The sequence below is a fragment of the Gavia stellata genome, chromosome 2 (genome assembly GCF_030936135.1).
Source record: "Gavia stellata isolate bGavSte3 chromosome 2, bGavSte3.hap2, whole genome shotgun sequence".
In the NCBI taxonomy this organism is placed as follows: Eukaryota; Metazoa; Chordata; class Aves; order Gaviiformes; family Gaviidae; genus Gavia; species Gavia stellata.
In genome coordinates, this window is record NC_082595.1 from 2,636,216 (window position 1) to 2,650,648 (window position 14,433).

At 53.2% G+C, this 14,433-nt stretch overlaps 1 protein-coding gene across 1 annotated transcript in view; it reads right to left on the reverse strand.

Annotated features, from left to right (window-relative positions):
* Window positions 1-5,776, reverse strand: part of ITPKB (inositol-trisphosphate 3-kinase B) — a 68,285-nt gene extending 62,509 nt beyond the window's left edge. The window contains exon 1 of the mRNA XM_059832897.1: window positions 4,874-5,776. Coding sequence (XP_059688880.1) covers window positions 4,874-5,776 — 903 coding nt within the window. The remainder of the gene's footprint in view (window positions 1-4,873) is intronic.
* Between the last annotated feature and the right edge of the window lie 8,657 nt (window positions 5,777-14,433).

Below are 14,433 nucleotides of genomic sequence, written 5' to 3' on the forward strand. Positions count from 1 at the left end.
AATGAGCTTCAAAGTGCTGATGAAAATGGACTGGAAACAGCACCATTTGTCTCCTGATGGGTTATGGCAGCATCTTCGCTTCGCCTCGGTGGGTGGGAGCCCATAAAAAAGCTGCTTGCTCCCCGAGAAGGCCACATGAGTAGGTAGAAGATAAGCTGCCAAATAGAGAGCGGTACTTTGTGAACTCCCTGGAGGGCACAGCCTCCATCTGCGAAGAGCCCGAAGCTCTGCCCAGCCCACCAAGCACCGGGGGGTCCCGATCTCATCCCAGCAGCCAACAGCTGCCGTGCTGTCAGGTCTGCTGAGCGTGGTGCTCTGAAGAGTGGAAACACAGAGGTGTCCACCTCGTTCTCCTCTTCCTCCTAGTCTTCCCACAGCAGGGCTGAAGCTGCCAAAGGATGGAGCCTCCTTATCTGGTGTGCTAAGCACCTTCCCTGGGTAACGGTAGGCATTGCTAGAGTAACAGTCGCTCTTCAGAGCAAGCAAGCGGGGCCCTAATCTGCTAGACATTGTATTGATACTAAATTGGTGATACCACTCACAAGCTCGTAAGCTTAGGAGCTTTTAAGACAAACACGGTGGGAGGAAGGAGTAAAATACATACACGCAGTCAGCATAAATATATACATTCAGGGGCTTGCATGCATCACCATAGCCATGTGGTCATGGTTTCTGTTACACGGAGACTTCCTGATCACAGTGACAGCTAGGGAAGGGAATGAAAGCGTATTTTCTTTGACTTTTATAGGAACAAATCAGGAGTGCTGTTGTCAGCTCACGCCTTGGAACATCTCAAAGAGAAGTAAGCAAGGGTCCCACAGGCCCTTGGCTGACACCAACCCTATCTAAACTTGGCTCTTTTCAGAAATGCGTGACGGCCATTGTGAGTCAAACAAATCAATCAATGAAAAAATCGCCTGTCAGCAGCAATGCCATTAGCTTTTTCCAAAAGCTCTTGCCGTTTTGCACAGGTTAATGGAAGTCCCTTATTCTGAGCAAGCTGCTCTGCCTGTTGAAAGAAGCAGAGGTTTCACAATGTACCGAGAGTCGCTTGATTACTGTTCTGCCGTATGTCCTTGTGTTTCCACAGCGGCTGTGGGAAAGCCAGGAAGAGGAACACTGCAGTGTCTTGCACTGTTTTTCCAGGAGGGTGGTTTTTTTCCCCTTGACATGTCATTTTTCTATAGTATGCACTTGCACAATTTCTGCCTTTCCCCCCCCACTTGTCTGTTGCTTTGTCTCTAGTTGCCGAGGAATTGACAAACTAGGGGATTTAGGTCAATGACCACGACTCATTGTAATGACCAGCACTGGAATATCTTCCCCTTAAGGGGTGCCACCAGCTTCCAAGACGGGCCAAGCCTCCTGCTGCTGAGCACACCTTGGTCTATGAGCTCTCCCCTGGGAAGAGCAAACAGGATCCCCCAGGAACAGCAAAACTCATAGACTCCTATTTTCCCATCAAAGTCAATGGGAGTCACAGCTAGAATGGGGCTTATTTTGGGTGTGAAATCCCCCTTTGGAGCCGGGCTGCTGTCTCGGGCTACCTGTGCCACTCAGAGCCTGGGACAGGGAGCACCTTCTCACTCCCCTACACACCCAAGCTGTGTGATCAGCCAGAAAGGAGAAATCCTCCCTCAGCATGAGACATGCCTTCCAAGAGCCGCTGCATCCCCCCGGCTTGGGCAGCGGGCGAGTGGAGACACCCGCTCCTTCCCCAAACCGCTCGCATCGCTGTCGCAGGGAGCGTGCAGCGAGCGCTGCCCCGCGTCGTCGTCAAACCGCAGTGTCCCCATCCCTCCATGCTGCCTGGACGGGCCATCCCTCCCACACAGCCCGAGAAGTGTAATTGCTCAAGTGTCTTTGAAACCTTGCAAGCATCAATAAACAAGCGTGAGGTTTCTCCGGCAGCAGCCCAGAGCCCAGGGAAAGCCACAGCTGCGAAAGCCCTTACATGGAGGTTTACTCAGACCTTAAGTGGACTTGCAATTAGACAACAGCAAAACATCAAATTGCTCTGACTGTCACTGCACTTCAGAAGACTGCTATAATCACGGCGGGGTCACTGTATCGCAGCGCTGCGCAGCCCACCGGGCACCAGAGCGCTCCGGGGACAAGCAACGCACTGAGTAAACTGTTTCAATAAACAAAGGCAGAGCCCGTATCAGCCACCGAGCTGCTCCAGGTCACGGTGTCCAAAAAAGTGGCCACGCTTCCTCCCTCCCTTTCGCTAGGCAACGTAATTTTCTTACTGGCCAATTTGCAGGCCCGGCTGTAAATGACGTTTCCTACCTGCAGTACAAATGGAGGACGAGTCCGTGCCAGCCGGAGGGATCTGCCCCTTTCCCGGGTACGTCAGGAGGAACTACAATAGACAGCCGGACATCCCTAACAGATTTGTTAAGCCAGACAGCCTCCAGAAAGGAAGGGCAGAAGCAAGCCTGCTGTTCATCAAATCTGTAAACATGCTATGCGCGATGTGCGGCGCAGACCGTATCTGCGGCAAGAACTGCTTTCTTGTCGCTCCTCATTACCTCTCCTCCAGGTACAGTAGCCCTCCCCTGCCCCAGCAGCACCCGGCGCAGACAGGCAGGGCTCTGCCTGCCCAGCGTTTATCTACTCGACCCAGAGGCACGAGGTTGGTTTCTGTCGGCCGAGGATCCGCAGGATTTATTTTGACGGAAAAGCGTGAGTTGCGGAGAGAGCTTCTCATACATTCTCCCTCATTACACAACTCATTTCCAGACCGTGTGCGTTGTTGAAAGGAAATAGTGAGTTCACGAAAACAAATGAATGTGCAACCTGAGACTGCTTCAGTAGCTGCCTTCTGCTGTCATTATGGATTTAAAAGATGTTGCCAACTGGTACACGAAATTGGGTGTTATTTATAAGAATCAGCTTTGAATTACTGGGAATTTGCGCACGATCCTGCTGAGAAGTTGACTATAACCTGCCAAAGCCAGTGATCAGCCCTGCACGGGACCTGCGGAGCCCAGCGGAAAGCATCACTGTGAATCAGCCCAGCCGCTCCTGCTGAGACGACTCCAGCACCGAAGCACAAAATCAAGTGCACCTCCTCAGGCTGCCTGACACGTTTTGGACAAGATCTTCCCCTCGTTTAGCTTGGAGTAGTCCCACTGAGCCCAGCAGAGTTACTCTGATCTTAGACCTGAGCGAAGCTCGCTCTGATCCAGGCCTTTTGGCAACACAAACGAGCCTTGCCTGTTCACCGCCGCGCCACCGGCCGGGCTGAGCTCGCGGGAGGCCACGGGATGCTGCGCAGAGTCAGCTCGAGGCTCCGGGAAGCGTTCCACAAGAGCATCAGGCATTGTTTTGCCCAGCAGCAAACTGTTTTCAGCAGCAAATCAGTGGGATCTGGCACTAGGAACAGTCATTAGTATGGAGAATAGAGCAGAGATTACTACAGCTCATGCACACAAAACCAGCAGAATTTAATCAGCAGAGGGACTGTAGCAGCTCCCGAAGGGAGCAAGCTGATTCATCAGTCGAGAGCCCCAAAATACAAAACTGTCTGCAAACACGATGAGCCACAGACGCGTAACTTCGTTAACTGTGCTTTTACTCAACTGATTCTCCATCCTGAGCAGAACTGAGCCTGAGTTCTTGGAACAGGAGGAAACAAGTAGAAAAGCAAAGATATTTATTTCAGCCTGCTGAGTGTTTTACAAACCACAGTCTGTCAGTTCTTCGTGAGTTTGATACCTTCACTTGACTTAGATGTTTCCCTGGACTGGTCTTCCTCGTGTCATTGAGCTTAGCTAGAGTTCCACTATCGTGTGTCTACGGAAAGTTAAACATAGTAAACCTCATCACTGAAAGTTCATGGGCCTTTATCAAACTCTTTAAAATTAAGGAGCCACCGGGTTGCCCTGCATTTTCCAGGGTTTGTCAGTGTGAGGCTCCAGTGCTGAGCTCAAATCAATGCAATGTCTCACAGCCGGAGGATGGGAGAGCCCACGTGCTGGTCGGCGAACCTCATGGTGGGCACCCTGCACTGGGGGAAAGTGGTTCAAAGCCCTCTGCATAAATGGTGTCACAGCTCAGAGCAAAGCATGGAGCGTTCAAACACGGAGCAAACTCCCCAAGTGACGCAAGAAATCCCATGAGTGTCTGCCTTTGGAGAGCATCTCAAAGCCCTCCTCTCCAAGTAGACCTTTCTGCTCTAAGGGTAGTACAACACTGACGCTTTCTCTCGCCCGAAAGCCTCCCAACCAGCCCCACAACAAACAAACATCCAGAAACAAATGAACTTAATGTAAGTACCTAATAAAAACATGCTTACCTAAAATATAAGATACCCCACAAGCAAAAAGTTTTATTCAAAAGGGGAATTACCAGAAATTCTAGAGATTTTTGCTTCCATGTCAAGGCACACAGATACTATGGTGATGGGCACCAGTGTAAATTTTAACAGACAGTTGGCCCACACATTTTCGACTCCAAGGAGGAAATAAATTCTCCCTTAGGCTCATGTAAATCATGGGAAACCTCCAACACCCAGGGAAACTGTGCTGCGGGAAAGCTGAGGCTCGTAACCACATGTCAGCAGCAGGCTGCAGTCCGAGGGTGCACGTTAAGCAGGCCAGCGGGCAGCTGGCAGCGCTGGGGAAGCACTGCGAGGACCGGGCACAGTGGGACGGGTACCGCTGCTTTCTCCTGCGAGCAGGGGATTTTCGGACTAGGAGCAGGGATAAGCTTTTCACGTGAGGGAACGCAAGCGCTGCTGAGCAAACGGAAAGTTTCTCTGCAGCCCTCTGCTGCGACAGACCTCTGCCCTCCCGCTGCAGCTGTGCCTCGGAGTGAGGATGCTGCCAGCCCTCGCCCCACCTCCCTGGGCTGGTGCAAGACTCACCACTCGGGGCTTCTGCTGGTCCAAGGTCTGCAGGAAGGCGGGTGTCTGGTCCAGGGTGCGCTCGGGGTCGCTGGAGATATCCTCCTCGGACTCCTCCCAGGATGAGGAGAAGCCAGTGGAAGAGGCTGAGGACGACGACAGCTTCCGGACGGGCAGGCTACCTGGGGGCACGGCGCCCGCCTCCTCCTCCGGGCCCCCCAGGTCCGTGACGATGACGGCGGGGATGCTCCCGCCGATGGCTGGGCACTGACCCTCAAGTCCTGTGGGAGCCACCACCACCTCGCCTCGCCGTGGTGCAGGTCCTGACGGCTCCATCGCCCCCACAGCTGGGACCACCATCACCACCGGCCCCCCCGAGGGCTCTGCAGTGCTCGGCCAGACCTGCACCCCACCAGCATCGGGGGCCTCACTCTCCCCGTAGGCTCGCAGCCGGGGTCCGGTTCCAAGTCCCACCATTGGCGCCGTGGGGCTGGCGAGCCGGGGCCGGGACGGCCGGGGGCTCCGCGGCGGCTGGGTGGCAGAGCTGTGTGCCTGGATGTGTGCCTCGAAGAGCCCCACTTTCTGGTTCACCTGGACGTTGTGCAGCTCCCGCTGAAGTTGCCGTGCCGGGGGGGATCCTGGCTGCCCCTCTTCGCCCCGGCTGCCCCGCCGCCCCCCGGGGCTGCCTGGCTGCCGCAGGGGCTCCTCGACTGGCGGGAAGAGGAAAGCGGGGCCACGGCGGGGGGAACGGGGAGGCACGGGGACCGGGCTGAAGACGGGGAGCGGGTGGCAGCTGCCGGGTGTCTCCGGGCCCCTGGGCAGCACTTGTCCGGGAGGAGGCGGCGTCTTGCTCCCGCCGCTTGTCACCTCGCTGTTGCTATTCATCATCACCAAGCTATTGAGCGCATAGCAGTACACAGCCATAGTAGTCAGCCGGGGCGCACAGGGGGGCCGCTGCCGCCGCCGCCTCAGCGCTTAGGCTCCGCGGGGCTGCCGAGCATCTCTCTACGCTGGGACCAGCGGCATCGCCGGGAGGCAGCAGGGGAGCTGGGCTGGCCCCGGCCCGCAGCTCCATAAAACGGGATGGCTGGGGAGAGAGAGAGAGACAAGTGGTGAGAGTAGCTCTGCGCACCCCCAAAGCTCACCCTCCAGCTGTGCACACAGCTGGCCGGACTCTTCCCTTCCTGTGTGCCACCCCCAGTCCTCACACACACCTGCATGCATTCCCAGCGTGCCACCCCTGGGGACATGGCCCAGCCTGGTCATCAGAAGGGTCTGAGCCAAGAGGAAATCAAGTTCGGGGCTGTTTCCCCTCTTTCCTGCCTTCCCTGCCCCCCCTCCAGGTTGCCGGTTGATGCAGCCGCAGCAGCGGTGTCCGAGAGGACACACAGACAGCAGTCGTTCCCGCAACAGAATTAGGGAGTTATGGCCAACTGGTGTGAGCTGAAAATTGGCAGCTTTTGGTTTTGCCCCCAAACCTGACATTTGCTGAAGGAAGAGAAGAACTCCAAAGAGCTCAAATTTGCCACCTTCCGCTTTGTCACGTACGACCAAGATCAAGCCTCAAGCATGGGTCTCTGGTCAATGATATACGTGAAGGCTCCCTGCTTGCACAGTTTTGTATGGAATGGGACCACGTCTCCATACTTCCCTAACTTCTGCGCAACGACACAGATTTGCACACCTTCATGCGTGCCCGGTCTAAACGTGCCTCCCCTGTGCACGTCTGCCTTCTGGGGCATCGACCGCTGCAACCGCCTCCAAGTCACAGCCCGGATCCCACGTTCGGACATGTGTGGTGGTGTTTGCGCCGTTACGTGTGTGAGCGTGTACGCGTGCGAAAGAGCCTCTGCTTTTGTAGGTGGCTCTGTGTGCCCCTCTGTGCTTCAGTGTGCCTCCCTTCGTGTCTGTTTGCTCCCTGTGCCACTGGAGCTGCAATCCCCATCCCACGCTGGGGCAGGGGAACCCATGCGACCTACACAAACACGCTGCCTACATGAGTGTGCAGGCTCGTTTACACACACGTGCGCTAACTCTGGCTATGGTGTAGATGCCTTTGGAAGCATTCGCGTGCGATGCTGTCAGCGGCACCCCTGCATGTCCCTGTGGGGCTCCCGGCAGGTAAATGCCCACAGGTCTAAGCGCGGTCACTGAGGACCGGGTGGCCAAAAGGCTTCCAGCCCTGCAGGCGCTGCGCAGTGGCAGCCCGAGGCTCGGCAGAGCCCAGGCGGTGCGGGCACCCCCTCTTTGCAGGGATCCCCGGCACTGCAACGCTCCCAGTGCTGCGGCTCGGGTGCGAAGACAAGCAGCGGCACAAGGTGCTCAGCCAGATTTCGGGTGCGGGACAGCCCGCTCGGCCCCGGGGCAGCACCCTGCCCCTCCGCCCGTCCCCACCTCGCCCCTTCCACCCCGCGGGGCCCGCCTGGCACCGCGCACCGCCCGCGGCGGCCCCCGGCGCGGCTGCTCGGGGGTACCCCGGCGGAGGGGGCGGCCGCGTTCCCCCCCCCGCCGCCGCTTACCTGGGAGCAGGATCCGCGCCCGCTCTCACTGCGCACCGCCCGGCAGCGCCCGCCGGCGCCGGCGGCCACAGGGCGCTGCAGAACCCATCTCCGCGGGCGCGGTGCACGGCCGGGAGTCCCGCTCTCTCCGCGGACTCAGACGGCTTTCCTCGCCCCGCGGGGCGGGGGGCGCCGGGCTCTCCCCCTCCGCGCTTCGGCGGCGGAGGCTGCGCGGGCGCGGGCGGCTCCGCGCTCCGGCCAGGTCCGCGCCGCGGCCCCGGCGCCCGCTCCCGGTGCGGCGAGAAAGGCGGAGGGAGGAGGAGGAGAGGGAGAGGAGCGGCGAGGAGGAGGAGGAGAGCGGAGGGAGGGGGTAGGAGAGCAGGAAGGAAGTTGTGAGCCTGTCTGGGGTTGAACTCAGCGGAACAAGTTTCTTTTTTTTTTTTTTTTTTTTTTGCTCGCTCGGCGCTGCTCGGCTGGAGGGAAACACTGAAAAAAAAAAAAGTTTCCATTGTTAACTAAGAAAAAAAAAAAAACCACCACCGCCGCGTTTTGGCCGCTGTGGGTTAAAGATACACGAGCCATTTTCCACCCCCGGCCGGAGCGTGCGATGCGGGGCCCGGCGGTCCCGTCCCCCCCAACCCGCCCCGCACCCCCCCGAGCCGCGGCACCACCGGCACAGCCCGCGGGGGCCCGGGGCGGAGCGGCGTCCGCACCCCGGGTACCGCGGCGGGGGCAAAGCGGGGTGCCTGCACCCCTAGCAAGGCGGAGCTACTACAGGCTTCCCCGGGCAGGAAGGCACGGAGCAGCCCGGCCATTTCGCGCAGCATCCCCCCGGGCACAACGGGGCTGTGCTGCTGCTCTTCAGCACGCCTGGTCATCCGCACCAGCGATCCCGGTGTCCCCAGTCGCCAAACGGGAGGGCACATCCACCCGCTGCCGCACGGCCCCGGGTTTAGGCAGGGCTGCAGCCAACCTGCCCGGGCCAAGGTCCGTCCTTTCCGACCCAGGGGAGCCCACAGACAGCGCTTCCTCAGCTCCCGCGGCCCCCACGCAGGGGTCCCGCTTGGCAGAGGGAGCGGGCTCTTGGCTGGGATACAGAGTGATTTCTGCCTCAAGAGAACTCATTGGAAATAGTTGTCTGTATGTCAGCACTTCAGGAGAGCAGGCTCTGCGATTCGCTCTCAAAGAAGTAGTCAAGGTCAAACCCAGATGGCGGTTTGGGGTTGGTCTGGACTGGCCAAGGGGAAAAAAAAAAAAAAAAAAAAAAAAAAGGGCATTTTGTCTCTGCTAGGATTTCACAGCTAGGAATTTCCCCTAGAGAGGGAAATTGATGTCACAGCGGATCAGCTTTTTGTAATTAAGGCATAACCTCTAGAGCATAAACAGGAGCAGAGAGGTCTCCGAATGGGCAGAAGGTGTGGATTGCCAATCCCACAGGCAGACAGACAGAGACACCCAAAATGAGCTTATGTTTGTTTTTCCAGTCAGAGAAATGCTATTTTGAATTCAGTGCAGGAAAAGAGATTTTTTAGACTCTTTCCACTCCAATCTGTTTCCTCAGTGCCTGTGCTTGGTCAGGAACCGCTCTTTCGTGAAATAAAGTACATGATCAATCTTTCTCAGAAAAGTGACCCCGCTGAGTATAATGGCACTATTCATGGGCATAAGCTTCCCCCTGTCCGCAAATATCTGCAGATTCCGGCTGTCTGTTGCTCCCATGCCCTCATGTCTGCATACACACATCAAAAAGTAGGCACTCTTGAAAGAAATAATAAATCCAGGAATACATGCAGATAAACAGGTACCTTCTTTTTTTAGAACAGCTGCACTACGCTATGCTAATAGCATCTGCACGGACTTGAAAGCACTACTGCGTATCCATGCATGTTTTGACTCTTCTTTGGGATTGTTTAGGAGTATTTACACCAGCGTAACCACAACGGGTGCTTAAAGCCCTTTCTTAAAGTCACACAAATTCAAGCACCATCAGATACTCATCCTATCAGAACAGGACAAAGGAGCGGCGAATTCACTATGGCACGTTTACCGAAGCAAAACTCTCTAAGGGAGACCTGGCCTTAAAACACGGCAGCATTTTTGTCGTGTAACAGAAACATGTGACGTCCAGAGCTAGAGCTGTTCTGTGGGCATTATATACAACAACAAGCTTTTATTTATGAAGGAAGCGGCTAATAAAAGTGGAAAGAGGAAAAAAAAAGTCTAGGGATAAATCCCTTTTCAGAATGGGTAGGTACAGGAGGGAAATAATTGTTTCCAGATTGAAGCCAGGCAGCGGTCCACATTGTTTAGTGAAGAAAGAGCAGACAGCTTTCAGCACACTTGTTTCCAATCAAGTGGAAACCGAGCGTCTGAGGCTAGCCTAAACGGAAAGCACAAACTCAAACAGGTTGCTAGTCCAATCCAGGGACAAGGATGGAGGCACGAAGGGAGACCAGTTTATTTCATAGACAGACGGATGTCTCCAGGCACCAGCACTGCTGTCGTTGCTTGATGCTGCCGCGGAGCCCTCTCCATGCCTTCGGCACCGCTGCGTTAGGTGCCGTACAAAGAGAACAAAAAGATGGTCCCGCTCTGACTCGCTTGCAGTCTCAGCGCACTTTCTTCAAATAAAAGTCCGATGTTGGGTCTTAAAAGACCTTGCTTCTGCTTAAGCCATGTTCTTCATTTGAATTCATACTTCCTGCTTCCAAAGAAAATCATTGCAGTGCTTGAGGATTGCAGGCTGGGTTAGGGCAGTTGATCCGGCCAACTTTTGTGTGGGCAACTTGTCTTTATTCAAGAGAGTGGGGCCATTAAAATGAACAGGATCTTCCACTTAGAAGGGCATATATGCACTGCAGGATGTGTTTACTCCTGAAATAAAGCGATGAATGACACTTACAGAAGGGCATGGAGCTGTCCTAACTGTGTAACATCTCCAGTTGACACACTGGCTATACGTGTTTGGGGAAAGAAATACCACAGCTGTCAAAGTTAATGGTCTCCCAGCACCTCTGTGTACTTGAGGGGAAGACACATTAATTATCATGTCTTATTTAAAAACAGTTGTCCCAAATGTGCTCGCTGTGCCCCATGAGCAGCGTGTGTGGCTCAGCTGGGCTACGGCTGCCGCACCCCTGGGTCAGGGGCTGCCGAGCGCTGCGGGGCGGTAGTGGCTCTTTGTAGGGGTAGCAGGATGGGTCCTGCCGTGTGGGAATGCGTGGGGGGAAGAGGAGGTTTGGCTGCTGGTGGGAGCGGTGGCTCTTGCAGCGGGCGCGCCTGCGTCCCACTGGAGCCGGACGAGAGGGCTGTTCGGGCAGGAGGGGAGATCAGCGGTGCAGGAAGCGAATGCTGGATAGGGAAAGCGGACAGTACAGCCACGGCTGTTTTACTCCTTTCAGCCTCTGCCATGACCCTAGCTAATGTTTTGCTTTGACTGTTGCTAAAGCCTGCCTCCGGACACAGCTCTCCAGGGCTAGGGGGGCCCTGGCAGACCAGTACGGTGTTGGTGTCCCTCTCAAGCACAGGCAGAACTGTCCTTTGCTACTTCGTACACCCTCTTCCTCAGGAGTCGAGGTCCTGGTCCACATCTCAAGGCTTGCCATGCTGAGCCCTGAGATAGTATCTAAAAGGTTACCAGAGCATGAAGATGAAGATGGTGACCCTGGCCTCTGGCACAATGATGCTCACACCATTGTGAGTGCCTGGGGCTTGGCAATAGACTCCCCAAGACTGAGATGTGTTGCAAGTCTCAGCACTTTCCACTCTAAGCACATGGTATATTCCTTCCCCTGACCTGCTTTCCTCAGGGAAAACCCAGAGAGACAGGTACCAATTTGAAGAAGAACCCCTTCCCCAATCCAAACCACAATAACAAGCAAAACAAACCCAAAACACCTTACCGAAACAAGGTCCTCTTGTACTGCAGAAATACCTCCTTCCATGGAGAGGGGAGAACAGTTACATGATAGATAGCGGTCATCCTATTCACTTAAATCCTTGGAGGCACTCGATTAATACGGCATGGGCTGCATTATAAAGCTAGAACAGGACAGAATGGACCACAATCTACTTAGTATCAACCCAATTGTAAAAACAAAACAGAAAAAAATGATAACAATTTAATCATAAAACAACTACGATCCTAAAATACCCTCCTCCTTCCATTCTTCCTTTATTATAAGATTCATTTTTTAAATTATTACTCTCTGTCATGTTTTGGACTGGTTGGACAAGACAGCCTTCACTGTGTGTCAAAGATGAGTTGTCCAAACTGTCACTGTTCATCCAGTTCAGCATGAGAAGGATCATCAGCATCCTTGCAGTGGAAGTCCGTATTTTACATTTCCTCACCAGTGAGTTGAATCTTACAATCATGTAAAATACAGAAATAAATGGATAAACACAGAGTAATTCTAGTCAGCAGACTTACTTTATGTTTGTGCCAGTGTGACGGAAAATAAATCCAGCTAGTATTTTACAAGAAGAACCACAGAAGATGCAAGAGGAAACACAGCTCTGAATTATGTGTTGAGAAGTGTCTGCCTTCAGGCAGGTGACTGTCACAGGCATGGCACACTTCTGGGCTGGCCGGGGAAACAGGCCTGAGAAAAGGGCTCGGGATGTTTATCTTGCCCCAGCCCTTTTGCATTGCTTCAGTGGTAAAACAGATCAGAAAGGCACTGTTTTTCCTGGCTCTCAGAGATCTCTCAGCTGGCTTATCTGGTCATTCGCTTCCCTCCTGCTATCCCACAGGAACACATCTAATGGCAGAATTAAGCAGTGACTGGTTAATATTTTTTGTGCCAGCTCCTGTCTGGGGAGCAAGAACACAGGGCTCTGCAGAGACACCTGTAGCAAGTCAATGTAATTTAGGGCAGTCTGTGTACTGCACCCACGTCTGCCTGAGCTCGTACGTCCACCTAGAACACAAAGGAACCAGGTTTGTTCGCTGGGAGCCTCCTCCACACATTCCTGCCTGCACCTCGCCCCGTGCTGCACCAAGTCCTACGGCTCGGTGCAGCCAAGAAAGCCAGCCAAAGATCTCGGCGGTCTGTTCCTGGCTCTGCCCCTGCCGCGCCGTGGGGTGTTAGCAATGCCGCTTATTACCTCTCCGCCTTGTTTCGCCCGCCTGAGAAACAGGCAGTACGTACTAAGGTATCCGGTATCTCCTAGCGTATTTGTGGCTGTGACCTGCTTGAATTTTCATATACACTGGGGGTTCTTGGAGGAAGGGATGCATACATCCTATGCATCCATGCACAACACACATACCAGAGCATTAGCACTGGGCTAAGAACATCAGTTTGGCTCACAGGCTCCAGGTTTTGCAGCAGGACTTTGGAGAACTGTTACAGCGCCCAAGAGATTACAATTTATGTATGGAAAGTATTATGCATCGCAAAGTACTCCAACAAGGAATTATATCCACACACGATCGGCAAGAAAGCGTAGGAACCCTAGAACAAGCACAAGATGTTACATTTCCTTTTGATGCAGTGCATATATGCCAGCGGTACCTTTATTTTTCCTTCAGCTAGTGAACTCCCCAGGATGAAGATGTGAAAGTCTGATGTGAATGCCCACTGGTTTTATGCCTGGATATATCCAGCAGTTTCAGTGCCACTCTTCCCAGTTTTTCCTGGTGCCAGAGAAGAGCCCAGCTCTGCAGCCACTGTGTGCCACAGCTGTGGTCCCCTGCGCTGCAGCAGGGCTTTACATTGGCACGTTGGCCCACGGTTGCTATTTGCTGATAATGAGAATATAAACACATGTGCATGTTTGGGGAGTAACCCATGATTCAGCATTAACATTTCCTTTTTTTGCACAGACCTAACTAGAGGCACTAGGAGCACATGAAATATGTATTGTGGAGCTTTATCGAGGTTCAGTATATAAAGGGAAATCCCTCCCCATCGGACCCTGAGGCTACTAAAAGTTGTACCTAGGTCTGTGGTCGAGGGGATAAAACAATTAGAATTCAAATACTGCTTTATTGTCTGAAGAGGTTTTTCCTATTCGTGGGTCACAGTTATTCCCCTAGACTGTGACCACATAACCATAATTGGGCAGCTTTGCATTTGTTTGAGATAGCTACGATCACGGCAGGAAAAAGACAAGCTATTTTTTAAGTGTGCAGTGTGTCACATAGACTGTTTTAGGTTTGCTAGTATACAACGGGGATATTCAGCCTCCAGGGCTGTGAGATTCCACTGCACCTTTTAGGGATGAGATGAACACGGAATCACAAGAAATGCTGTCCAAGTTTCTGCTCTGCAATGAGTGATCCCTGTGTTTTGAAAACCTGGATGAGAGAGGGCACTGAAGAGGACATGTTTAATAAGTTTAAAGCCCATGCTGGGCTGTGGGCATTTAATTTAAAATAAAGTATGCTGGCTCTCTCCAATAATCTATTTTTGTCTGTGGTATAATAACATATTTTAAGCATTTACCATAATATTTCTATGATGGATAGATGTTTACCTTTGTCTGTTCCTATGTCTGTGAAAGGAAAAAACTGAGCTTTGAATGAGTGCAGCACAGTTTAATAAACTGGCAGATCTAGGTTGATTCTTCATAATTTTGAATAGCTAAAGCAATAGAGCTATGAAAATATTCTTAAATGATGTTGCCAGACAACAGTGTATTATCGGTGCTATTTTCTTTATGTAGCACTGTTCATTGCCACGCAACAAATTGCAAAGGTCAGCAGACCCTGAAAAGCAGCTGTATTGTAGCAATCACTGGAAAACACCAGTCCTTTCACATAAAATTGTCTCAAGCAAGAACATCTTTCCCAGACAGCTCGAGATCTGCACACTGAATCATGCTTTTCCTCTGAACAACTAGAGATAAGTAAAGCCCTTATGGAAAGAACAGCATACGTGTCCACCTAGGAAAATTTTCAGCCCTATCACAAGATTCTATACATACATACGTGCATTCCCAGGCATAATAAGGGTGCATTTTAACAGTACCAAGAGCAGCTTCTCCATCGCCAACTAGTGCTAGTCAGAGCCTTTGTCTCCCTGCTCCCCCTGCCCTTGTTCTGGAGACATGCACCCTTGGAGCGGTGAACTGCCC